This window comes from Balaenoptera borealis, assembly GCF_965194805.1.
Source record: "Balaenoptera borealis genome assembly, chromosome: 14".
NCBI classification, from domain to species: Eukaryota; Metazoa; Chordata; class Mammalia; order Artiodactyla; family Balaenopteridae; genus Balaenoptera; species Balaenoptera borealis.
The window spans coordinates 44,826,980-44,853,661 of record NC_138875.1 but is presented as its reverse complement, the minus strand read 5'-3'; the positions used below and the strand labels follow the sequence as shown (position 1 = coordinate 44,853,661).

The 26,682-nt window shown below is 38.9% G+C and overlaps 1 protein-coding gene and 1 long non-coding RNA gene across 2 annotated transcripts in view; one reads left to right on the top strand and one right to left on the bottom strand.

The window, feature by feature from the left end:
- Positions 1-26,682, top strand: part of DSG2 (desmoglein 2) — a 48,571-nt gene that overhangs the window by 6,601 nt on the left and 15,288 nt on the right. Inside the window, exons 2-9 of the mRNA XM_082354201.1 lie at positions 11,055-11,090; positions 13,479-13,613; positions 17,676-17,837; positions 17,983-18,127; positions 18,941-19,107; positions 21,227-21,364; positions 21,479-21,664; positions 25,461-25,726. Coding sequence (XP_082210327.1) covers positions 11,055-11,090; positions 13,479-13,613; positions 17,676-17,837; positions 17,983-18,127; positions 18,941-19,107; positions 21,227-21,364; positions 21,479-21,664; positions 25,461-25,726 — 1,235 coding nt within the window. The remainder of the gene's footprint in view (positions 1-11,054; positions 11,091-13,478; positions 13,614-17,675; positions 17,838-17,982; positions 18,128-18,940; positions 19,108-21,226; positions 21,365-21,478; positions 21,665-25,460; positions 25,727-26,682) is intronic.
- Positions 11,278-13,620, bottom strand: LOC309610892. The gene is made up of 2 exons (XR_014234211.1): positions 13,527-13,620; positions 11,278-11,516 (listed from the first exon to the last, which is right to left on the bottom strand). It is a non-coding gene; the product is annotated as an uncharacterized lncRNA (long non-coding RNA).

The following is a 26,682-nucleotide window of genomic DNA, read 5'->3' as shown; positions in this document are numbered from 1 at the left end:
TGCCTCCACCCACCCATCCCGGTGCCATTACCCTATTACGGGTCCTCATCACATCTGCTCTGGCTTATTTAACCTTCAAACTGTCTCCTGCCTCTCGTCGTGGAGCACTGCCAAAAAAAATCTCTCCGAAGCTCTGGGGGCATAGTATCCCTCATCAGAAGCTGACCCTTATAGGATCAGTGAAGATCCTTAGCACAACTTTTTGTCCTCATTTTCTTACTCACTACCGACACACGGTCTAGGTGTCAAATTGCACGCCTTCCTGTTCTTTGCCCTCCCTCTGCAAGTTCTGGCCGGTGCGGTCTTTAAAGCAGATCATTTACTTCCGCCTCCCATCTGCTCCCGCACCTAAACCTCTCCGCATTTCTCTAGAAGGAGGTCATTTCTGCCTTTTCTGAGCTCCCCAGAACTGCTTTTGCAGCTGCCCTTCATACAATGAATTTTTTCTACCTCTGTTATAGTAATTTATGTACACTTTATCTCTCCTGCTAAACTTCTTTAGAACAGGATCTACGTACCATTTATCTATACTAGCTCAATGCCTTGGACACAGAAGAATCCTTTAAAAACCTAAAAGCTAATGTATCTTTCTATGTTTGGGAAAAGGTGGGATAATAATCTGAATTTCATTTGTTTAGAAGAAACATTTAACGCTCAGCTAGTGTGGGTGGTTCAGTTTTTGTTTGACCTTTAACACATTCGGCAATTACTAGGTGTGCTTTCGCTATATGCCAAACAGCCTTCTAGATGCTTGTGAGCTGTCCCACTATCATGAAGCCTACAGTGGGGGAAAGGAGAATGTAGGGAAACTAATTTGACATTTTTTGAGCACCCACTGTGTGCCAGTAACTGGATTTACTGAATGTTATTAATGGATGAATCTGGGTAGAACCCAAGTCCCCCGACACCGAATGCCTCTCTGTCAATCCAAAGGCATCACTGTGACCTCCTTTACAAGCAGTTTTCAATAGTTAGTCATATGTAAGGCCTGAACTTCTGGAACTAGATAATTGGTTCAGTTTCATTACAAGATAGAATCATTCTAGAAAGGAAAAAAAGAAGAAATGTAAATTGAAATTTGCCTAATTGCACAGTCCTGCAGAAGTATTCTAAACAACTTTCTAAAACCATTGATTTTTCACAGTTCAATTTTGCCAGTCCACTTATTTGAAGCCAATTGAAAATGCCTGTTTTTCACTTTGGACCTTGGAGTCAATTGTTGGTCAGTTTCTGGTAGTTCCTGCGGTTTGACTTACCGACAGGACAGTGCCATCTAGTGATGAAAAAGGACAATTTGAAGTTCTTCGTTTTCTTAAGCTTCTGTGGGGGGAAGAAATCTGGTTTTCTTCATTCTATTTTTTAGTGTAATTTTCAGGAATATATTGCAGCAAAAGGGTGGAGACAGCCCATCATTTTTGTTTAAGAAATTATGTATTATGTAGATGTATCTGAAAAGATATATTTTACAGATTGGCTTGTATTTTGCCTGATTCCAAAAGCATTTGTAGCAATTATAGAAAACACCAATAAAATGGTAAAGTATTTCAAAAATGATAAATGCTCAGGATCAGTAAATCTTCAGCTAGAAGAAGAGGTATGAACCAGGAGGAAACACTGTTTAAAGCAATTTTATTGTAGTTGATTACTACTTGTAAAGTGGAAAATCTTCTTGTGATGGGAATAACTCAGTTGCTGAATTTCCTTATTTGGAATATATCGTTTCACACATCTCTGTAATCAAGGGCTAATTCTCCAGTCTATGAATTATGCAGGCTCTCCTTCCCTTTCCTTTGCTACTCTGTGATTTTACACAATTGTTTTCAAAAGTGGGGTCTCTGGACCAGCAGCATGAGCGTTACCCGGAAACTTGTTAGAAATACAGATTTTTATACCCCACCCCAGCCCTACTGAATCAGAAACTCAGAAGTCTTGTGTTTCAACAAGATGATTCACGTGCCACTCAAGTTTGAGAACCACTGTTTATTAACATCCCTATTAGAAAATAATTGGGAATGGAAAAAGAAGATTAAATATGAAAAAGCCCACTTTTAGCTATTTATTAGCAACTCTGATTTTTTTTTTTTTAATGTTTTAGGGGCCAAGGAAATTGACTAAATAAAATAATGTTGACTTTTTTGGCTCTTCTGTTTATTTGTCTATGCCAAGTTAAAAATAGGAGCTGTCCATGATTACACAAAAGGCAACTTGAAAGGACAGTTCACAACATGCTCTAACAACTCAAGTGTAGCACAGCATTGCTAACTCTGTATTTTAAAATTCTTGGCACCAGTAAATGTTTCCAAGGAAAATATCTCCCCCTTTAAAGTTAACTTCAATATGACTCACCCCAAATCATATTTATTACATTAAGATTAGCCCAAACATCTGAAGAGCAGGCAAAAGATGATGATCAATTTATAGAATTTATGATCAGTTATAGAATTTATGTCAGACTTAAAGTATATAATTTTACTATCTAAAATTCAAATTCAGAGTTGAAAAATTAAAGTTCAAAATATTGCTTTTCTTGGTTGTTGAGTTTTTTTAAACAGCAGCCATGAAAACAAATGTATGTTTAAACTAGCTGAGTGAGGCTGCCCTAGGAATTGTACTTATGTATGGGTCATTTATAAGTTGGATTTTTAAGTTGGGAATTTCTAAATATGGTATAATGTTTAGCCATAAAATAAGAAATTTTATAGACCACCTCTCCTCCTTCAAAAAAAAAAAAAAAAAGACAAGAGGAAAATAGTATGATAGGTGAAATTCTAACATAAGTCTAACATCAGGTTTATCAGACCTTCTTGTGGATACAGGGTCTACTGAGGACCAGTTCTGTCTATACAATTAGAAAATTCAGGATATGTAATCAGAGGAAATAAACAAGTGGCATCCACGACCTTTATTTTATCTCGTTTTGTTTCCTTTAAATTATTTTAGCCAAAGCTGGAAACGCTTTAAGAATGGGTTGGGTGTAAGCCAGGGACCTTAAGAGCAATTTCTTATTCTGCCTTCTGTACAATGAAAGGGAGAAACAGAATTTTAAAACATTCTGCGTGGTTGGAAGGGTGGGTAGGAAAGGGAAGTAACAGGTTTTTCTGTGATTGTCGGGGGTGGGCATGAGGTTGACGAGCAACAGCGGGCATGTGTTAGGTCACCTCTATTTGGGTACCGAAGATCATCCGTTGACCACCCTGCTAAAGTAGGCTAAAGTTCTTTCTGGCTGAATGGAAACAATAAGCCATTATAATGCCTCAAAGTTAAAACAATATATATATTTTTTAAATGAACAGCATTTTTTTTTTTTTAATTTATTTATTGGGCTGTGTTGGGTCTTCGTTTCTGTGCGAGGGCTTCCTCTAGCTGCGGCAAGCGGGGGCCACTCTTCATCGCGGTGCGCGGGCCTCTCACTATCGCGGCCTCTCTCGTTGCGGAGCACAGGCTCCAGACGCGCAGGCTCAGTAATTGTGGCTCACGGGCCCAGTTGCTTCGCGGCATGTGGGATCTTCCCAGACCAGGGCTCGAACCCGTGTCCCTTGCATTAGCAGGCAGATTCTCAACCACTGCGCCACCAGGGAAGCCCCTAAAACAATATTTTAAACTACTTTGTACCCCTCTACATCTCATCTTCAGTAAGTTATCTATTGGTCTGAGATATTAAAGTTTAAGGGGTCACCTAACCTTGGACTCATAGAATCACAACAGAAAGCTTCAAAAGCCTCTACTTCAGGCCGACAGCCTATTAGCCAGGAAGAACTGTCATCAATGACTTGTAAGTCCTCCAGGATTCTGTTTGTTAAACTCATCAAGGTGACTTCAGAGCAGGAAGTCTTTTCTAAAGGTGCCGACCTTGGGAACAGAGTCATTGATTGATTGTATTTTTTCAGTGATATTTGACCTTCCCTCATGGCTCTGCAAAAAAAAAAAAAAAAGAAAGAAAATTATTTTCTTTCCAGTTACCAAGAAGGCCAGTTTTTACAGGATGCATGGGATCTAACGGTAGAAATTTTTTAAAAAATTTTTTCTAAACTTCAGTAAATTGGGAAAGCTTTTGAAGGATTTTTCTGGTTCATCTAAAAACACTACTTCTTTGACTACAGAGACTAGAAGCTTACTTTTCATCTTCAGTCTTAAAGGCATGTCACACATGACATTTTTCTATCACCAAGTTCCTTGTGAGAAAAAAGAATGGCAGATTTCATAGTTGGGAGAAACCATAATGGTCACCTTGTCCAGACATCCTTCCAATGCTTGAAATCCTTTTACAACATCCCCACGGGATGTCACTCAAACTTACAGAACTGAAAATGTTCAAAGGGAAGTGGGAAGGAGTGGGAATGGAGGACAGAAGACAGAGTGTGTCAGTTACTCCATTTATATTGTCTGCAATATGCTACCAGTTTGGAAATTTGCATAAATCCATGGTCCTCCAGAACTTGCATGACCTTCTTGACCCTAGCTATCACAGTAACTTGCAATCAGAGAAACATGGTCTAAGTTAGGGTTTCTCAACCTTGGCACTTTGCATTTAGAGCCACATAATGCTTTGTTGGGGGAGGGGCTGTCCTGTGCATTGTAGGATGTTGAGCAGCTTCTCTGGTCTCTACCCAATACATGCCAGTAGCACTTACTTCCTCCCCCGCCCCCGACACACGCACTCTGGTTTCATAAGCAAAAATGTCTCCACACGTTACCAAATATCCCAGGTGACCACAGGATGTCACAGGAAAGGGGTGGGGGAATTTGTGTGCACAAAATCTCCCCCAACTGAGAACTACTGTCCTAAATCAAGAATGTGTGCTGTGAGATACACATTCCTAAGGAAACATCCAGATCGTTTACTTTAGGAAGGAGTAGTTAAGACCTCAACTATTTCCTTAGTCAAATAAACAAACAGTTCCACAACTGACAAAATATTGGTACAACTCTCTTGGGTTGTTTGTACCATGAATGTGGAGCAAATATTTCAGTCTATCATGTCTTTATTAAGTGTCTGTGAAAACAGGCTATTGCAATAGATGCTCTAAAATGCAAACAGCAGTACTATTAGGTAGATTCCAAAAACCCTCAGCTTTAAGGTGCACATCAATTTTGGTAACTTTTTAGTGAAGTGTACTGAATTACTCAATTTTCACAAACCGAACATACCATGTAACCAGCAACGAGATCAAGAAACATAACCGGCACCCTGACACCGTCTTCACTGAATCCCTCCCCTCTACCACCACCACCTTGACCATGGCGCTCTCATTCCCACCTCCTGGTCTGGCTATTCCTTTTGCAGGGCTCCACCTGACTTGCTCCCTCACCCCATTCCGGTCTCTATGCAGATATAACCTCTTCTCAGAGCCTCCCCACAGTCTTGAATCTCTCTACCACCTTGGCCCTGCTTTAATTTTCTTTACAACTTTTATCACACCCTACTTTCGTCTCTCTCCCCAACATGTAAGAATCCAAGAGGACAGGAACATTGCAGGAGCTTGGGAAATTGAAGGCATGGATAAATCCAGATTTCAGAAATTTTAAGATGAGGAAAATGCAAGTCTTAGAAATGAGGAAATACCATCATAATGAGTGCCTGCTATGTGCCAGTCATTGCAATAAATACATTTATGTATTATTTCTTTTAATTTGTATAATAACTCTGAAAAATGGTACACGTTAGGCTGCTTTCAAATGTAAGCACCAAAACCCAACTAAAAGGTTAATTAAAAAGAATGTTTAATATCACATAACAAATGGTCAGGAGATGGGGTGGCTCCAGATTTGACCAATTTCGTAACTCAAAGATGTTATGGTTTCAGTTTGTCTTCTCTGCCATTTTATTAGCTTTCTACTCATGGTCACAGATGGCCATTGCGATTCCAAATGTCACATCCTTGCTCAGCAGTCTCCAGAAGCAGGTAAAAAGAGAGGCTATGCATATGTTTTTCTTCTTATCAGAGAGAAGAATCTTTTTCCAGACTCTCCTGATATCTCATTGGCCAAATTCTCTTACACGTTGTTATAGACTGAATGTTTGTGCCCCCCCAAAATTCATATGGGATAGTGTTTGAAGATGGGACCTTTGGGAGTTAATTAAGTTTAGATGAACCTTTTGCTACTGAAAAATAATTAAAGCACAGCCTCTGGTAACAACAAAGTTAAAAAGAAAAGCTCTATCTTTATTCCCTCCCCTTTAAAGTGGCTGAGGAGACTGGAAACAATTTTATAATGTGTGTGCTACACCTACACACCCAGATCTTGGCTTCTAAATACCATTCAGTATTAGAAATCAGGGCTCCTTGATGAAATGGTTGATTCTAAAGCTAGGACAGGGAAAATACAAGATGAGCCTGGAGCATCTTGTAATACTAGACAGTAAGAAAGAGCTCAAAAAACAAAACATGGGGACATGTCAAAGGGACACAGAATCTAACCATAAAGATCTTTCAACGGCCAAAGCTGGAACTATTTAAACAATAAAATAAATTAAATGGTATTGGATTATAACCCGCAGAATAAAATCAATATGCATGAGTCCAAGCTGATAAAAATGATTGAATTAATAACCAAATAAATGAGGGAAGAACAGACAAATCTTTCTTACTAAAGAATTCCAAATAATATATATAGATGCCCCTCCCCTCGGAAGTGGAGCTTAACCTCTCTCCTCCCGGCATCCCTACTCCAAGGGTGAGCTAGACTTAATGATTCATTTCTAAAGAATACAGCATGTGAAGGGAAAAACAGCAACTTTACAGTGGAGAAACCTACAAAGGCTACTTTAACAAATATTGTCAGGTGAGTGTCATGTACCCCTGATATGCTGTGAGGAAAAGGGCACTTCACCACCACTCTGTGGTGTTCTTTACAAAAACACATCACCCGGTTCTAAACATAAGAAAAACAACAGATAAATCCAAATGAGAGAACAGTCTGCAGGATAATTGGCCAGTACTCCTCAAAACTGTCAAGGTCATAAACAAGGAAAGCCTGAGAAATGGTCACAGACCAGAGGAGATTAAGGAAACATAACAACTTCATGCAGCGTGGGATCCTAGATTGGATCCTGGAACAGAGAAAGGACATTAGTGGTGGAAACAGTAAAATCTGAATAAAGTGTGGAATTTAGTTAACTGTGCATTATCTAAATATACCAATTTTGATATCTTAGTTTTGACAAATGTACCACAGTTATTTAAAATGTTAGCTTTAGGGACTTCCCTGGTGGTGTAGTGGTTAAGAATCCACCTGCCAATGCAGGAGACACAGGTTCGAGCCCTGGTCTGGGAAGATCCCACATGCCGCAGAGCAACTAAGCCTGTGCACCACAACTACTGAGCCTGTGCTCTAGAGCCCACAAGCCACAACTACTGAGCCCGCTTGCTACAACTACTGAAGCCCGCGTGCCTAGAGCCTGTGCTCTGCAGCAAGAGAAGTCACCACAATGAGAAGCCTGCGCACCACAACGAAGAGTAGACCCCACTTGCCCCACTTGCCACGACTAGAGAAAGCCTGCGCGCAGCAACAAAGACCCAACGCAGCCATAAATAAATTCATTAATTAATTAAAAATTTTTTTAAATAAATAAAAATAAAATGTTAGCTTTAGTGGGAAATGAGTAAAGGCACTCTTGGTACCCTCTTTACAATATTTGTGTAAATCTAAAAATATCCCTTAATTAAAAATTTATTTAAAAAGAAATGTGTACTGAAACAAATATTGTATGTCAAATGTACTTCAATTTTTTTAAAAAAACATTTAGGGAAATTCTCAAAAATCAAATGCTGCTATAACTAAAGCATTAACAATAGTAAAGTGTAAATGGGATAAAACCCCTTCAGAAGCAATGGAGCAAAGAAAAAGAAAAGTGTGTGCTAGGCAGTTGTTGAAACTGGGTGCTGGCCATGTGGATGCTCATTGTACTGTTTACTCTGCTTTTGTATATACAGTCACCGCTCCGTAACCGCAGGGGGTTGATTACAAGATTCCCCCCCACCCCCACCCAGAAACCAAAATACGTGGATTCTCAAGTTCCTTATGTAAAATGGTGAGGCGCGTCTTACTCCGTATCTGTGGGTTCTGCATCCGCGGGTTCCGCGTTTGCAATATGGAGGGCTGACTATAACTGCAATTTAAAAGTTTTTAAAGGTTAAAAATAAATAAATTCATGAAATAAAAGATTCTCTGCTTTCAAGATATTAGCAATCAAGAGTGACAAAGTTTCTTGTGTTGAGTACTGAGATAATAATGAATAGGTGGACTTCGTTGTCTGTATCCCTCAGCAAACGAATGATATTGCCTATCACAGTTCTACAACTTTGCTACTTAAAGTGTGGTTCAAGAACCTGCAGCCTTGGCATCGTCTGAGAGCCAGTTAGAAATACAGAGTATAAAGCTGAACTCCAGGCATACTGAATTGAAATCTTCATTTTATCATTAACAAGATCCCCAGTGAACAAAATACACATTAAAACTTAAGAAGCACTGTTTAAAGTCATGTAGTTTTCTTAACAAGTCACATCTAAAAAAGTACGTTCCAAAAAAAAATGAAGATACTCTTATAAAGAGTTTATGTTTGACTAGAAGACTATAAATTGGCCCCTTTTGCTTGCATCCTGGCACACATGGTATTTGGTCAGAATGATAACATTTACTTAAAATAACACATATTTAATATCACACCTTTGCTAGGCCCAATAAGATTCTAGGGAAGAATAAAAGTGGTAAATATTTTATCCAGCCAACTCCTCAGTGTGGCCCGTACAGAGAAAAGAAACCAGTAGTTAGGAGGCTGGGCAAGAAATATATCACTTTTTAAGAATGTCCCCTGATGATGTGACAATGAGGAATCCTGGATCTAGTCCCTAGTCTTTCCCTTCAAAAATACGCACCAGAGAAACATGCAGAGAGGAGTGATCCATTCAGCATTGCTTTCACTTGTTTTTTTATACCATGCCACCTTTGAAAGTACATAAATTTGGGGAGCACGACTTTGGTTGGAGACATCTCTGGCCATTGCTAGCTGGTAAACTAGTAATAGAGAGGATGAGGAAGAAATAATATATCTGACCATAAAATAGAAAATTAGCCATGGTGGTTCATCTGCCCCAGAGAAACTCATATTAGAGGCTGAACATCCACTATCCTTAAGTATCTCTTTGCAAGGGTGGAAACAAGAACACGTGCTACAAGGTAGAGGAAAGAAAGGAAGGTGAAAGATCCATGTGTAGAACAGACCCTGCAAGAAGTCTTCAAAGGGATGTGAGTAAGCAAAAGAGACTGAAAAATTTTAGAGAAAGCCCTGCTTTCCATGATTTACCAACCAAGGCTTCATGGATCCGTGTGACCTGAGATGCACATGAACAAAGGCAGACAAGACTGAGAAAAATCCAAATTTAAGACAGATTACAAAGAATTAATACATAAATAGCAGGTGAGGAAGTAAAGGCAATAAATATAGACAACTATTTCAGGTTGGAATTATAGTAGAAGAAGGATATGGAGCAGTAGATTAAATGTTAACAGAAACAAGGAAGAGGTTTGTTTGTCTGTGTGTTTTTAAGATGGGGAAGATCTAACTTTGTTTGACCAACCAACGGGAAGGAAATAAACATGTTTGATTGAGCCAGCAGCAAATGAAGATAAAAGATTGGTGAAAGGAACAAGTTTCTTGAGAAGATAAATGTGGGAGAATAAGTGGAAAAGATGAAAATAAAGCACACAGATGGTGGTTAACCTTGGAAAGGCATCAGGACACCTCTTCCTTGGAGAAAGAAGGGGAAGGAGAGGGTGATGGAAGATACAATCTCAGTCAAATAAAATGTGGGATCATCTAAGAGTGGGTTCAGAAGTGTGGTCAATGTGATTGGGGTATTGCCTGGAAGTTTGGGATGGTATGATAGGGATGCAATACAAGAAGCAAAGATAGAAGCAAAGATAAGGCCGTTGTATAATTTATGGTCTGAATGAGCACACTTTGGAGAATGAAAGGGGTGCTAACAGATGGGATGCCTGCACAACAGGACTTGCCTGGGCAAACGTAAACATACATAGTCACCCTAGAAACAAACATCACCCCTGTGGAGGGAGCATGGATGTGTGACGGGTCTGTTCAATCTCTCTGGCCCTCTCTAGCAATGTCAGTACAGGGTCAAAAAGAATCATAGTTAGGCTTACAGAGTTAGGGGAAAAAGTGAGGCAGGAATATTAGAAGATCAAGAGATTGAGCATCCCTGAGTCATTGGCAATATCTTTGGAATGGCTGGCAATGGTGGAAGTGTTCTTAAGCCACTTGCCTCTTGCGGCAATTGAGCAAATTTATCAATTTCAAATAATTTAAGTGTAAATAGCCACATGTGGCTACCCTGTTAGAAGTGCTGGTTCAGATTAAACCAAGAGAAGAGGGAAGCCAAGAGGAGATTAATGGACTATAAACAAAGTGCCGCAAAAGTCAAAAGGCAGGATGGGGGTTTGTTGTGCAGATTTAGAGTAAACATAACTGTATTTAGTTCTGTATAATGATGTGTAATATAAGTCCAGAGTGCTTGATAAGAACCAAAGAAAAGAGTTGGTAGGACCGAGGAAGCTGAGGAATGAAGTCTGAATATGGGCAGTCATGTGTGACCCGACTATGGGGCATGATGGGAGTTAGCGGGGGATGGGGGGGAGGGCATCTCACCCTAAAGGCCTTGAGGAAAGGTATGTGGGTCCCTGAGAACATGAGGTGAAAACCACAGGGTAAGGAGGGAAGGACCAGAGAGTGGCTAAGATTTCAAAAGGAGAGTTTGTGTCTTTGTTTTTCAGATATGAGTTGTGTTCTGAGCTTCCTGGGGGACGGAGTATGCATATAAAAGAATATGGGTTCCTCTCTCTGGCCCTGGTCATGGTGGGAAGCAAAGGGGAAAATTAAAATTTGTTTCCTTTTGACAAAGATGGATAGTAATGGTTAAACACACCCCCCCCTTTTTTAATGTCTATAATATCCTAGGTACTATGTTATTCATTAACAAAGTATTTAAGCTGAATTGAGTGATAAATTGTATTAAACCACAAATAATTTTATTTTCCAGATCTGCTTTAACTTTGGAGATGGACTGCATTTAGAGGTAAGGAACCGAGGGGATTATTCCTGTCTTTTGGACTCAAGGGCTTAATTTCATGGAAGACAGTTGTGCCTTTCCCAGATTGAAAACACACACTCCTGCTGAAACTGCTAGGTGGCGTTTCGGGGGGGCTCCAGGGAGCTCCGGTCCTTTATGTCTCAGTGCAGAAAGAATTCAGCGAGAGGCAAAGTGATAAATAAGAAGTGATTTATTAGAGACTAGGACACTTGTGAGGCTTACAAGGGAGCAGGCAAGCATTGCACTGCTCCGAGTACTTAGTGGGCTACATTTTTATAATCAGAGGAAGAGGAGGGAGGGGGAGAAGACCACCTTCTTTTTCATTCTTTGAGTCTTCAATCATTAACTCCTCCTACATGCTGGGCGGGGGAGTTTTTGACCCTATATGGTGCATCTAGGACCGTCATGGCACTATGGAAAAATTATTTCAGGTCTCAGTACAATGAGGGTCTTTCACTTTGAAATGTCACCTTTCCATAAATTACTGTTTTCTTGTGTGCAGAGAGCATGTCCTAGGGGTCATTAACTTGTTGACATCACTGGGCAGGTTGTAGGCCTTATTTTCCACTAGTGTTTGATTGTTTTGGGGCATGTCTCATGCTTCTGTTTTGCATGGTTTTATTGCTAAGCAAGCCGATCTGGCTTTGATGCTAAGTGACTTGCTCTGCTTTATGAGTCAAGCAAGCTTGTTTCAGGATTTTTCCATTGCTTTCCTGAATGATCATTAACTTACTGGGGTCTCCCAAAGTCCCCTAAAGTTCTCTCTCTATCTACAATCCCCTAGTGGGATTTCTGAGCTAACTACTTGATTATCCTACTCTGTCCCTATAACCTCAGACTCAGCCATTCCCACTCAGACACATGCACAGGAACATCTATCCAGGGATGTCTGTGCAGCATATTTTGACAATCTAAATGTCCATCAATGAGAGAATGGTAAAACAATTTATGGTACATGGAAGAATGTCCATGATGAGGTACTGAATGAAAAATCAAGGGGCAGGACTTCCCTGGTGGTGCAGTGGTTAAGAATCCACCTGCCAGTGCAGGGGACACGGGTTCGAGACCTGGTCTGGGAAGATCCCACATGCTGCGGAACAACTAAGCCCGTGTGCCACAACTACTGAGCCTGCGCTCTAGAGCCTGTGAGCCACAACTCCTGAGCCCACGTGCCACAACTACTGAAGCCCACGCGCCTAGAGCCCGTGCTCCACAACAAGAGAAGCCACCACAATGAGAAGCCTGCGCACTGCAACCAAGAGTAGCCCCCGCTCGCCACAACTAGAGAAAGCCCACATGCAGCAACGAAGACCCAACGCAGCCAAAAATAAAATTAAATAAATAAATAATGAATCACCCTTAAAAAAAAAAATCAAGGGGCACAATGAGATGTACAGTATAATTGCATTTTTATAAAAAAAGAGACCTTTTTACATGTGCAGATGTAAGGTCATAAGAAAAGATCATAAAAGATATTTATCAAGCTGTTAACAGTGAATGCTCCAAAGTATGAGTGGAAAAAGTAGGAGGATGTTTTACATTTTTACATTATAAACTTTAATGTTATTTTAATGTTTTGATACATAATTTAATTTTTTTTAATTATAGAAGAATTTTTCCACTAAAAACAAAGAAAAAAATCAGTGACCTAGTGATAACCAGTGTAAATATTTTGAAATAAAATACTTGTTATATACAGCAACAAAATGAGTAAAACTGTAAACCTAGTGTAAAAATCATTTCTGATCTTAAAATACTAGGTCAGCTGTATTAAAATTTTCCTTGGATAAAATATATATTCATCTATTAAAGCACAACTGAAAATTTATAGAATAGTTTTCTACCTAAAGTTTTTGATAAACCAAAGATGGGTGATTTAATCCTTTAACATTCTTAAAACAATAAATTCATTAACTGACACTTGCACTAGTTTTAGTTAAATTGATATCTTATCAACAGGTTGCTGACATTTAGTCTTAAAACATTAGTAATCCATTTTTAAATTATAAGCCACCACAGAAAAATAAAACTTCATTTTCAGTCAGTAAGAAAAAAATTCTTGACTTGGTATGTTAATTTTAATTTGCCCATTTGTAAGATCACTCAATTACTCTACCTTTTTAGCGCTTCACTCTGGGAGATCTCTTCTAACTGATAAAAAACTGCTTTACTGGTTTGGAAACAAGCTCTTCAGGTATATAGTGTTTGCTAGAGTGTATATATTTCCTCTTTGACAATGAAGCCTGTTAAAAAATTATGAAATTTATACCTTTAAATTTGCACAGCCCCCTTTCAACTTTTACTAAAATTCAGGATGCCATACTAATGTCTTAGGGCACTTAATCATTTGGGGGCATTATTTTGTTGTTTTAGGTCTTACACTCAAGAAATGAAAATAAGCTGCTTCCTAAACATACTCACTCAGTGAGGCAAAAGCGCTCTTGGCTCACTGCCCCTGTGGCTCTTCGGGAAGGAGAGGATCTGTCCAGGAAGAATCCGATTGCCAAGGTACCTTCTGAAGAGGAACAGGAAATGCATGCGTATTGCTAAAGTGTGGTCTGAGGACTTTCATGTTCACTTTAAAATTTTAGGAAAATTATATGATGTACTTACTGAGGTTTTAATATTCCAGATACCACCTGGAAGAGCCTCTTTCCCATTCTGGAAGATGCAGCATTATTGGTGAACATATATATATAATGTAGGGCTTTGATTCAACTAAGAGTTGAATCTGGCACTAGTTGAATCTTTGTTTAACAGAGTGTTACTATGCTCAAAAGGAGATAGTATCATGTGTTGGGGGCGGGGCAGTGTTCTTTTTCCTACCACCCTCCTAGTTTCTCTGGCTGGAGCCCTGGAAGTTGGACTGACAAAAAAACAGATTAACAAGAGAAAAACAAACAAGCTTAGTAACATGTCTATCACGCATGTAGCACATGGGAGTACCCAGAGGTGAGTAACTCAAAGGTTTGGTTAGGATTTGGGTTTATATAGCTACTTAGCAAAAGAACAATAAATTTTTAGAGAAGTGACAAGACGAAAAGGACCTTGAATCTCCAGGAGCAGCAAACTGTGGGAAGGCAACTATATGGGCAACTAATAAGAGAAAAAGCTAGTTAGTCAGGTTTGTTTTGTGGATTCCTCTGGTCCTGTCTCCAGGCTGATAAGGATCTAACTCCTGTGATTAACTTTTGTCCTTCCTCATAGAGAAGGGTGGAGAGGCACCTTTACAAATTTATGTCCTGCTCTTAGGCAAATAGGGGGAGGGCAGAGAGCTTTCTTGTATCTGCTTCTTCTCAATTGCTTTCGGCTGGAAATAATTCTTATACCAGAGTTGCATATTCTGCCACCCATGAAGGTAGTTTTCAAAATGAAAAGAACTGATATCTAATAGGTGGTAGGGTGACCACACATCCTGCCTGAAACAGTCTGAGTTTGTAGCCATTGTCCTAGCCTAATCATTAATAACTCCCCTTTCACTCTCAAAATGCCCATTGTTTTGGATAAATTATATGGTAATTCTATTAATATGTATCTCAGACTTAGCATGTGCAAAGTCTGAACCCTTGATTTTTCCCAAAAGCTGTTGTCCATAAGTTCTACCCATTTCAGTAAACGGCACCATAATTCTACCCAGTATTTCAAAAGTGTAGCAAGTACTGTCAGTTCTATGCCAAAAATGTATTCCAGGTCTGTCCACTTCTCCCCACTGCCACCCTCCTTGTCCGAGTCATTGTCAGCTCTGACCTGTGTTACCAAAAGTGCCCCGACTTCACCTCCCTGCCTTCACTCTTGCCTCCGCCTCCCCCCACCACAGTCCATTCTCCAGAAAGCGGCCAGAGTGATCTTTTGGGGGGTTTTTTGTTTTGGTTTGGTTTTTTTTATAAATTTATTTATTTTATTTATTTATTTTTGGCTGCGTTGGGTCTTCATTGCTGCATGCGGGCTTTCTCTAGTTGCGGCGAGTGGGGGCTAGTCTGCGTTGGGGTGCGTGGGCTTCTCATTGCGGTGGCTTCGCTTGTTGCAGAGCACGGGCTCTAGGCACGAGGGTTTCAGTAGTTGTGGCGTGCGGGCTCTAGACGCAGGCTCAGTAGCTGTGGCTCGCAGGCTCAGTAGTTGTGGCGCACAGGCTCAGTAGTTGAGGCTCACTGGCTCTAGAGTACAGGCTCAGTAGTTGTGGCGCACGGGCTTAGTTGCTCCATGACATGTGGTATCTTCCTGGACCAGGGCTCGAAGCCAGGTCCCCTGCATTGGCAGGTTGATTCCTAACCACTGCGCCACCAGGGAAGCCCCAGAGTGATCTTTGGAAAAGACAAATCAAAGCATCCCCTTAGTGAGACACTTTCAACAGCTGCCCACTGCAGTGGAAGGAGTAAACTCCTCACTGCGGCCTACAAGAGCTCTTGGGATTCATTGGCCTTGACCTCCTCTCTGACCTTAGCTCCTATCAGCCCCCAGCCCCCACTCTGCCACCTCCCTAAGCTGACACAAGCCATTCCAGCCTCCCACCCTTAGCACTTGCTGTTGCCTCTGCCTAGAACCCCCTCCCCACAGATATTTGCAGTATCTCACAGCATCAAGCCTCTAGCCAAGAGTTACCTCCTGAAAGAATTCCCTTCCTGGCCTCACCCCATCTCAGTCCCCTCGCTCGTTCTGCTCAGTTTATAGCTCATTCGCCTCCAGGACATTATGTCATAAATTGCTTGCTTGTTGTCTGGTTCCCTCAGTAGAGTGTAAGCTCCCCCAGGGCAGGGGCTTAGACCTTAGGTCTCATAGCTCATGCCCTGTGCCCTGAGCAGTGCCAACATCCAGTAGGTGTTCAGTAAACATTTGTGTGAATGAATGATTGTTCATATGCAAGTTGTACCTTCATCTTTCCCATCTTATAAACATTGTACGTGATGAGCTCCTTAAAAGAAAGAGCAGCTACAGAAGACAACACTTTCCTTTTTCCAGCAGCATGTTGTTTTCATAGAAGCCTTCTAAAATCTAAATGTTTAATTACGGTTTTACATAATAGTACGTATATAAGGAGTTAAGCTTTTCGGTTTGCTTTGGTTTGGTTTGGTTTGGTTTGATGAGATATCTGAGTCATTCACACATTCTTTCCCTAAAATGCATTGATTCTTTGGGGTTCAATAAGTGTTAGCTATTCTTACTAATTTTAATTATAAAAGTTATTCATCTTATTGTGGTAAATATTTCACAATACATATGTGTATCAAACGATCACATTGTACACTTTAAACCTACACAATGTTATGTCAATTATATTTCAATAAAGCTGGAAAAAAGTGAAATAAAAAGTTGTTCAGAGTAAAATGTACGTAAAAAGCAAAAGATCTTGTATTTCCCCAACTTTCCAAATTCTCTGTCTAGGAGTAATACTGTCAACAGTTTAGTATCTTCCAGATCTTGTGAAATACATAAGTATGTATATACTTACATACTCTTACATGCATACGTATATATACAAACCAACTGTTATGTCCACACACAGTTTGGTTTTATTTTTAACGTAAGTGAAATTATATAATACATATAACTAGCACATAGAGATCTAGAATATTCTCTATAAATACTGAAGTATATATGTATATGCACATACACATGTGTTGTGTGTGTATATGCATGTACTTGGCAAAAAAAGAGAGACAGACAAACAGAAACACAGAGAACAAGAAAGACAAACAGAGAGAGAAGCTCGGTGAAAAGTGATCATGGGCTGCCCCAGGATCACCGTTCCACTCTTGGAGCAGAGCAGCTGTAGCAGGAGATTGGAGCCGCATTGATCATTCTCAGCAGCAACCCCCAGCCCCAGTGCATATTGAGAATCCTCTGGGAAGAATGTGTAGCTAATCCTGAGATTTCAGGACAAAGAATTGGCTAGGCAGGTGGGTGGTGATGGCTTCAACGATGTCTGAAGAAAAGAAATTGAGGATCCAGTAGGAGACCACAGAGACACACTTACTAATGAAGAATGAGAGATACAGAAATGGCAAACAAACAAACGAATTAGAGATACAAATAAAGCTGTTCATAGAGGGCGAAAGTGTTAACTACAGAAGACCCAGCAGGTTAGAAACCCTGATTTGCTGAAGCATTCCAAGCAGGCAAACACTTGACTATTTTAACCCTTCTATGGAAGGATGCCTTATTCATACTGTCCTGATGATTGAACGGAGTTATGAAGGTGATTTTGACTCTGCAATTTTTACCTTATGTGCTAAATTTAAAATCCACCCCCACCAAGATGTACCCCCCCAATGATACCTTAGTTTCATAACAACCCTGAGAGGTAGGCAGTAGTGTCTCTTCAGGTTACAGATGAGAGCACTGAGACACAGGAGGGTAGGTAACTGCCTCAGCATCACTACCTGGTGAGTGGCTGAGACAGGACCAGAACCAGGTCCTCTGACACCAGCACCTCTGCTCTGGAGCACCTGTGCACCGCCCACCCTCGACCCATCAACATCTGACAGCTTCAGAGCGAAATTTTCCATTGAAAACAATTACCTATAAGTTATAGAGAGTTTAACTTGAGGCATTCCTTTCTTATTTTTATGTTAGATACATTCTGATCTTGCAGAAGAAAAACAACTAAAAATTACATACAAATACACTGGAAAAGGGATCACAGAGCCACCTTTTGGTGTGTTTGTCTTTAATAAAGACACCGGAGAATTGAACGTTACCACCATTCTAGATCGAGAAGAAACACCATTTTTTCTGGTAAGAAGAACAATTTTACATTTATTAGTTTGCAGTTCTTCTTGGGTAATAATTATGATATGTTTTATTATTGTTTTGAAACTATGGTACTTGAATGACCTCAGCTTAAATCTAATCCCTTCTATTATTTATGTCGTGATTTCAGCTAATTGGTCATGGTTTGGATGAGAAAGGAAACAACTTAGAGAAACCAATAGAACTCCGAATTAAAGTTCTTGACATCAATGACAATGAGCCAGTGTTCACACAGGACGTCTTTGCTGGGTCTGTTGAAGAGCTGAGTGCAGCAAGTAAGAGGTTATTTTTTTTTACGAATGAATATCCAAGGCCAATTTATCCCCATTGTGTAACTGAACACTGAAACCTCTGTCTTAGTGGAGGCTGAGTATTACCCACAGGACAAATAATAATAAACGTATTGCTCTAGGTTTGGAACTGCTTTTTTGTTATAAATTTTTTACCCTCAAACAGATGTGGTAGATTGATGTGATAGGTTAGGTCTCTATAGCAACTATTCAATTTTAGTCTGTATCAGGAAAGCAGCCATAGATAACATGTAAACAAATAGGCATGGTTGTGTTCCAATAAAATTTTATTCACCAAAGCTGGTGGCTGGCTGGCTTTGGCTCGCTGGCAGTAGTTTGCTGACCTTTGACATATTGTTTCAGCTGTCAGACTTCAATGCAAGTGTTAAATGCTGGAGAGATTTCTCTTTGATCAGAATGTAAAGAATAGCTATGCTTCTCCTGAATTGCTTATATTTTAATAAGCATGTATTTGTATCTGTTCATTCTTCTTTCTTTGTATGGGTTATTAGATCTATTATAAACAAATTTGTGACCCTCCTATAGCAAATGTTCAGGACTTCATCCTAAGAATTGTATGTACTAACCTCAGCCTCACCCTCACCTTATTTTTCCTACTCCTACCTCCATTCACACTTATTTCCTCAAACAATTAAATGTTTTGATCTTGGTAAACTGATTTTGATAAATACCTGGAATCCTTTTTGGAACAAGTTGATATTATAAATAAAATAATAACATACATTAAGTGTGCTAAAGGTTGAGTTTCATCTTGGACACCTTTGTTTCTGATGCCAGATACACTCGTGATGAAAATCACCGCAACAGATGCAGATGAGCCCAACACTCTGAATTCTAAAATTTCCTATAGACTCGTATCTCAGAAGCCTGCTAATTCTCCATTGTTTTACCTAAATAAAGATACAGGAGAGGTTTATACAACCAGTATTACCTTGGACAGAGAGGTAAATTAATATTTTATGTTATTCATCTTTTCAGCTCTCCTCTATCTTTCCAGGTTATTTCTTTACTAATTTTCTGACTTTGGTCTATGTTACTTACTCATAGGATAACTCGGAATGATCCTTCTCTAGGGATGTGCTGTCTAATATGGTAGCCATCAGCCATATGTGGCCATTGACCACTCGAAATGTGACTAGTCCAAATTGAGATGTGCTGTAAGTGGAAAATATACACCAGATTGGGAAGACTTAGTATGAAAAAAAAGAATGTGTAAAATATCACCTTAATAATTTTTTTGTTGATCACTTTTTGAATTGATTATATTTTGGATACCATGGGTTAAATGAAATATATTTGTTTAAAATTAGTATTACCTGTTTCTTTTTACTTTTTTTTATGTTTATTTATTTATTTCTTTGGCCACGCCACTCGGCTTGCGGAATCTTAGTTCCCCGACCAGGGATTGAACATGGGCCCCGGCAGTGAAGCACCAAGTCCTAACCACTGGACTGCCAGGGAATTCCCTCTTCTTACTTTTTTAAATGTGGCTGCTAAAAAATTCAAAATTACATAAGCACTGTCCTAGGGCCTCTCCAGTCACGATCTGTTTGCTAGTGAGTTCCAAAGCAATGTTCCTTAATTTGTGGCTCTATGATGAAACGTCAGGAATCTTTCGTACTACTAATACATATACAGAGAGAGGAAAAAAGTTTGAAATAGGAGTCCTATTTAGCGTAATAGAAGTATTTGTAAAGGAAAGAGTTACTGTAAATCCCAAATTGGAGGAAAATTTGAGTCAGTTTCCTAAAAAGGGTGCTTTCTCAAACATTTCACTTTTTGTTTCTAAGTCAAAGGGAACATTTTAGTTGAAAAAGGGAGAGAGAATTTTTTTAAATGCTACATACATAAAGGTCTTAACAGCATGCATAGTAAAATGTTGATGATCCTAAGAACAATGTATTATCGTCAAATATAAATCATCATCCAGGCACAGTCAGCGTGTTTTGTATTACTTGGAAAAATGATCTGACTCTGGCCAGAGACGGAGAGGATAGTGCTCAACATTCCTATCAAGGTCTTCGTAAAATTAAAACATATTATTACTCCTAAAATTCTACTCTACCTTTTTGCATAAAATGAGAATGGAAAAGTACTATTTTGAATTAGTAGTGTGATTTTTTTAATGAGCTTCTGTCTCTGGAAAGTTTAACCAGAAAATACTGGCTGTCACTTATTGGGCACTCACCACATGCCTGGTGCTATTCCAAGCCTTTTACGTGGATTAACTCAAATTAACTTCACCTGTAAACCCTGTGAAGCGGATACAATTACCCCCACTTTACATAGAAGGAAACCAAGGACCAAAGGGATAATGTGTGTCCAACACAGCTAGTAAGTCAGAATTGGAACCCAGCCAGCTGGTTCCAAAGCCTCTGCTGTCCTGCCTCTCACTGAGCACAGGGTCCCCAGGCATTGGCACTGGCTGCCCGGCTCCAGTTTGCCCTGCACAGGGTCCCCAGGTATTGGCGCTGGCTGCCCGGCTCCTTAAACAACACCCACACTGAATGGAGCCATCGGAAGGGGACCACGTGGAAGAGAGGCTTCCCTTTGGAGTAATATCTGAGACGTTATTCTCTAGGACACGTTCTCCAAGAATCTAATCTCCCGGGATGTATGGACAAAGTTCACCAAGTTTTGCCTTCACTGGTCAAGTGTTCTTGGGGGATTAAGTTTTCCTGGCTTAACTTTTAGCTGAAAATGATGTGTGGGATAGAAAAAGCCAAGTCCTAGGGTCCCATCACTTCCAGTGTAGCGCAAACTACATTTTGAACGCACTCTTTTGTGCTCAGACTATTATAAGGAGAGACTCATCTCCTGATAAATGTCACCAATGACATAATTAAGAATTCGATATCAACAACTGCATTGGGCTTTTCTGCACTTTTAGAAAAGTTCTGATGGCAAATAAACAGCATCTTCACAGGATTAACAGTAGATCATGAAACTTATTTATGAATAAAATGTACTGTGGTTCATTCCCTTGATGATACAGTGAACTAAAACCAGAAAGACAGAGCCATTCATTTTCACCCCAGCTGGGTATTTTTTATTGCCCTGTAGGAACACAGCAGCTATACTTTGACGGTAGAAGCAAGAGATGGCAATGGACAAGTAACAGATAAACCAGGAAAACAAGCTCAAGTTCAGATTCGTATTTTGGACGTCAATGACAATATACCTGTAGTCGAAAATAAAGTGGTAACTATTATTTTTATAACAAACATGCCTATGTATATTTTAGTCATAAGCTAAAAATATATCACCTAGGTTTGTGTTACATCAGAATAAAAATTGCCTGTTTATGTTTTGCAGTATGAAGGAACAGTTGAAGAAAACAAAGCCAATGTAGAAGTTTTACGCATAAAAGTGTTCGATGCAGATGAAGTAGGCTCCGATAATTGGTTAGCCAATTTTACTTTTGCATCAGGAAATGAAGGGGGTTATTTCCACATAGAAACTGATACTCAAACTAATGAAGGAATCGTGACCCTTATTAAGGTAAGTACTTAGTGTTCAAAACTGGAATGGGAGAATTTGGTCCAGAGGAGGGGACTGATATATTTTGAGCTCCACATATTTACAAGTACTTTTCATAATCAGTTAACTGGCACCACAGTTGTAGAGATAAGAGCCATCCCTACTTGCCCAATTTCTGTGGTTAGTAAGTGGTTACACTTTTTGTGTTTCTAATGTCAGTAGTAGGAGGGTCACATTTTGAAACACAGTGTTATAAGTGTGCTTAATTGAATCAATGAACAAAAATTTAATAGTGTTATTAAGCATATGGGTCTTAAACAATTAAAACCCTTACTCCCACAGAATTTCTTAAACAAAACTTAAAGGATGGATCTTCATCTAACAGAATAAGTAAAGAAGAATATCAGTGTATGTTTAAATGGTTTATGATAGAATTACCTTATCAGATTTTAAAATAAAAAGCAAAGCTACAGCTTTCCAAATACTGTTTCATTAAGTCACAGACAAAAATTGATTCCAGAGGTTTCCACATTTTTACAAAACTTAATATATGGCATAGTAGGTAAACCCTAATAGCAGGAAGAGGAATGATGATAATGTATAACTGAATAGAGAAAAATTAACTTGAGGTTTCATAGTAATAATTATTGATACCATTTATCATTAGGCTACTGTATGCATTTAGATTACTTTTTGTAAAGCAAAGGAAAATAGAAAAAGATTAGCTCATGTTTGAAGGGAAGACACATTTTATGATTACTGAATACATGGATAATGGCATCAGAGACGAAATAGATTTACCTGCTTATACAGAACTAAGCATACTTTTTAGTCATAGATTATAGGTGCAACCATGCTAGATGCCTGAGATAAAAAGCCAGTAATACACATAAGGAGAAACAATCACTTAGTGATGAATAATAGAAATATCCTCAATGCACCATGGTAGCACAAAAAGGGGTTATCAAAGGGGGCATGAAAAAAAATAGTAAATTTAGTATTAAAATGACAGCAACAGATGAAGAAAATTACAAATTTACTTTTGCAATTGTATAAAGAATCACTTCCAAATTATAAAGGCGGTAATCAGATTTCATTCAAATGAATGGACAAGGAAGTTAGATAAAGAAGATATACAAATAGCAAATGTGTGCATAAAGGATACTCAACATCATTAGTCATTAGGGAAGATGCAAATTAAGACTACGTGAGCTACCACTGCACACCTGCTAGAATGAGCTACAGTCAAAGAAAGACTGACAACACCAAGTATCAGCAAGAATATAGAACTGGAACTCCTATATATTGCCAGTGGAAACATTAAATGCTACAGCCAGTTTGGCAGTTTTATAAAAAGTTAAACATAGAGTAGTTATGCAGTGACCTAATGATTTAGTCCTAGGTATCCACCCAAGAAAAATAAAAACATACATCTACAAAAAAAAAAAACTTGCATGCAAGTGTTCATAGTGGCTTGTATTCATAATAATGAATATAATAATGAATATAATAATGAAAAACTGGTAACGGTCCAAATGTCCACCAACTGGTGAGCTGATAAAATGTGGTATATTGATACAATGGAATACTCTTGAGCAATAAAAAGAAATGAAGTACTGATACATGCTACAATGTGGATGAACCTCAAAAACATACTTTATACAGACACACAATACTATGTACTGTATGATTCTATTTGTGTGAAATTCCTAGAAAAGGCAAGAAGCGCTTATAAAGAAAACAGATCAGTGGTTGCTTGGGGTGGGTTGTGAGTTGGCTACAAATAGGCAAAAAGGAACTTTTGGGGAGTGATGGAAGTGTTCTAAAACCAACAGTCTTGATATTTGCAAAACCATATAGGCTTATGAAACATCCTCATGTTTTACACTTAAAATGGGTAAATTTCATTGTAGGTAAATCATACCTCAATAAAGCAGTCTAAAAAAGATACAGGAGAAGAATAGATACTTTGAACTGTAGAAACAGAGATAGTGAATCATCACATGAGAAAAAGCCTCAGCTGTGTTAACAAATAAGTTTAGTATCTTTAATGCTATTGAAGATAGCAAAAATGGGAGTGATAAAATTTGCTAACAGTTGTAAAAATAGAGGTATATGCCCTCATACATTGCTCTTGATGCTGAAAATTTTTCCATTCCCTTTGGAGCACAATGGCTATTTATTTATTTATTTATTTTAATTAATTAATTTATTTATTTATTTTTGGCTATGCTGGGTCTTCGCTTCTGTGGGAGGGCCCTCCCCAGTTGTGGCAAGCGGGGGCCACTCTTCATCGCGGCGTGCGGGTCCCCCCTGTTGCGGAGCACAGGCTCCAGATGCGCAGGCTCAGTAGTTGTGGCTCACGGGCCTAGTTGCTCCGCGGCATGTGGGATCCTCCCAGACCAGGGCTCGAACCCATGTCCCCTGCATTAGCAGGCAGACTCTCAACCGCTGCGCCACCAGGGAAGCCCCACGCTGGCTATTTATAACAAACACTATGAAACAGTTTTTATGTCGCTAGTACCTAGCTCATTTTTTTTTTTTTTACCACTGTCTTGTTCTTCCATGGTCTTTGAATACTAATGACATATGGCTGAAAGATTTTATTTCTCATCCGGCATACTTCATACCATCAAAATAAGTGTGTGAAGTGCAAGAGCAACTTAAAAAGACAATAACTTTCACAAGGATTCTACAGTCACAAAGAGTGTATTTTTCTGTAGTCAATTTGTGTTGTGTTATTGTCCCAACACCACAGTGACCCATATAATAAAGGGGGCAGAAGTTATATATCCGGAACTCTATAGAGAGGAAAACGGATTTTGTAATAAATCATCCAAAAACAAAAGTGAACTTTGTAGTAATTCATGTAAACACATGTAATATATTTAATGATATACTGAAGAAACAGCAAAAATGGTCAGTCAGTACATCTAAATGGTCAGGACCACTAGAAATAAAAAGCAACAGGACCTACATAAATTTTGACTGGGTACTTCTTCCCTCTGTAGCTCAACAGGGGAAAAATAATTTGTATAAAAACGTTCAGAGCAGTATTAACTGCAAATAGTTGAAATGCCTAATAACAGAATGGCTAAGTAAATTAAGTGTATCTAAATAGTAGAATACTATAGAAATGTTTTAAAAAAGGAAATGGACAAATTGGAACATAAAATATGCGTAGAGTGATAAACTGATTATATCAAATGTACTTAATAAATACCACAATTCACAAAGATCAAAGTATTTAGAGGAGGATTAATCTTTTATGGCATTAATAGCAAACCAGATATTAATAGACATTATGCTAAAAAGGAGGGGGTTAGATTCTCTGTTTAAACAAATTTGAAAATCCCTGGGCTTAACAAAGCTAAATAGTTGTTTTTTCTACAGGAGGTCTCGGTTTTATGATATGCCATGGGATAGAGCTGGCAGTGCTTCAGCTACTTATGTAGCCCTTTTCATCAGAACAAACCCCTGGAACACATTTTAAGGAATATTAACTTATATTGGATGTCCATTAACTTTTTTTTATTAAGGAAAAAAAATCACTTCAGATTGCTAAAAATAAAAATGTATACATTTTAAATGATTTTGACCTTAAATAAATTGGGGATGCTTCCTAAACATCCTTAACATTTATGAACATCAAAATTGACAGACTTTTTAATGACATGGTACCAATATAAGAGTTGGACTACTCAGTACTGCTGTATTTTTCACGTTTTAAATTACTATAATCTGACACTAAAACCACACATGTGTGTTCTAGTTGTTTTCCCTTTTAAAAATATTCCCTTTGATTTTGCCTTTCTAGGAAGTAGATTATGAAGAAATGAAGAATCTTGACTTCAGCATTTTTGTCACTAACAAAGCAGCTTTTCACAAATCAGTTAAGAATAAATATAAGCCTACATCCATTCCGATCAAAGTCAAAGTGAAAAATGTGAAAGAAGGCATTTATTTTAAAAGCAGCATAATCCGATTTCACACTAGTGAGAGCGTGGAAAAATCAAGCCAAAACCAAATAATGGGAAAATTTCAAGCTTTTGACGGCGACACTGGACAAGTAGCCCGTGTAAAGTAAGAGATAGTTATGAATATTGTTTCCTCATTTTAAATGACTTTGAATGCCTATTTTCAAAAATCGTAATGAAATTTTAACACTTCACTCCTTCGAGGCCCGCCATTATAATCCCGCAAAGGTCTATAGATTAAATTTCCTAGAGTTGTACATGTCACTGAGAGGCAAAGAGGAGTTTTCCCAGGATCCCCTTCCCTCCACCACCCGAGTATGAGGCAGACGCTGGGTTGCTCACCTCAAAACAATTCTGGGTAGAGAGGGCTAAAAAGAGAAAGAGAATTTACATCTTAGATCTCAGAGCCATGCCATCAAAAGATGACTCTCTACAGAGCTATTATTTATGAAGTTCTACCTAGCTGTAGTTATTTGGTTGAATTTAAGAATCCCCACCTGCCACCCAAGACACAACAGCTTCTATGTTTTCCTGCTGTCGGTGCCAGAGTTGTCGGTTGCTTCACTCTCCTTAAGCCTATGTCCCTGGGTGCCAGCACTCATGAAACATTGTATTTAGATGCGTGGCCAACCATAGCATGAATGGGAATATGGAGGAAGCTCTTCAACAATCTCTTTCCTTTTAGTGAATCTCCTTTTCATGGAATTCATCAGCCAATAGTAGCAAGTGACCTTTTTCCAAAATAATGTTAACAAACAGCTTCCATTGTGTTTTCTGCAATGTCTTGGTGACCCCTTTTTGCCCACCTTAACTTCAGGAACCAGTCCAGCTTCTCTCGAGTTTTATAGTCTAGTTTTTATTTCCATGGCTCTAAACTTAAGAAGGCAGTCCCCACCTAAATCCCCAGAATTGAGAATGAGTGTTCCTTATGATTCCTCACGCTGTCCCCTGAGAGGCTTAGATGTTCTAATTAATTATCCTCCAATAATATTGTGACTCTCTATTGAAACTTCTATTTCCATCTAACTATTTAATTTTGGTTGCTGTTTTTAGTAAGAGTTA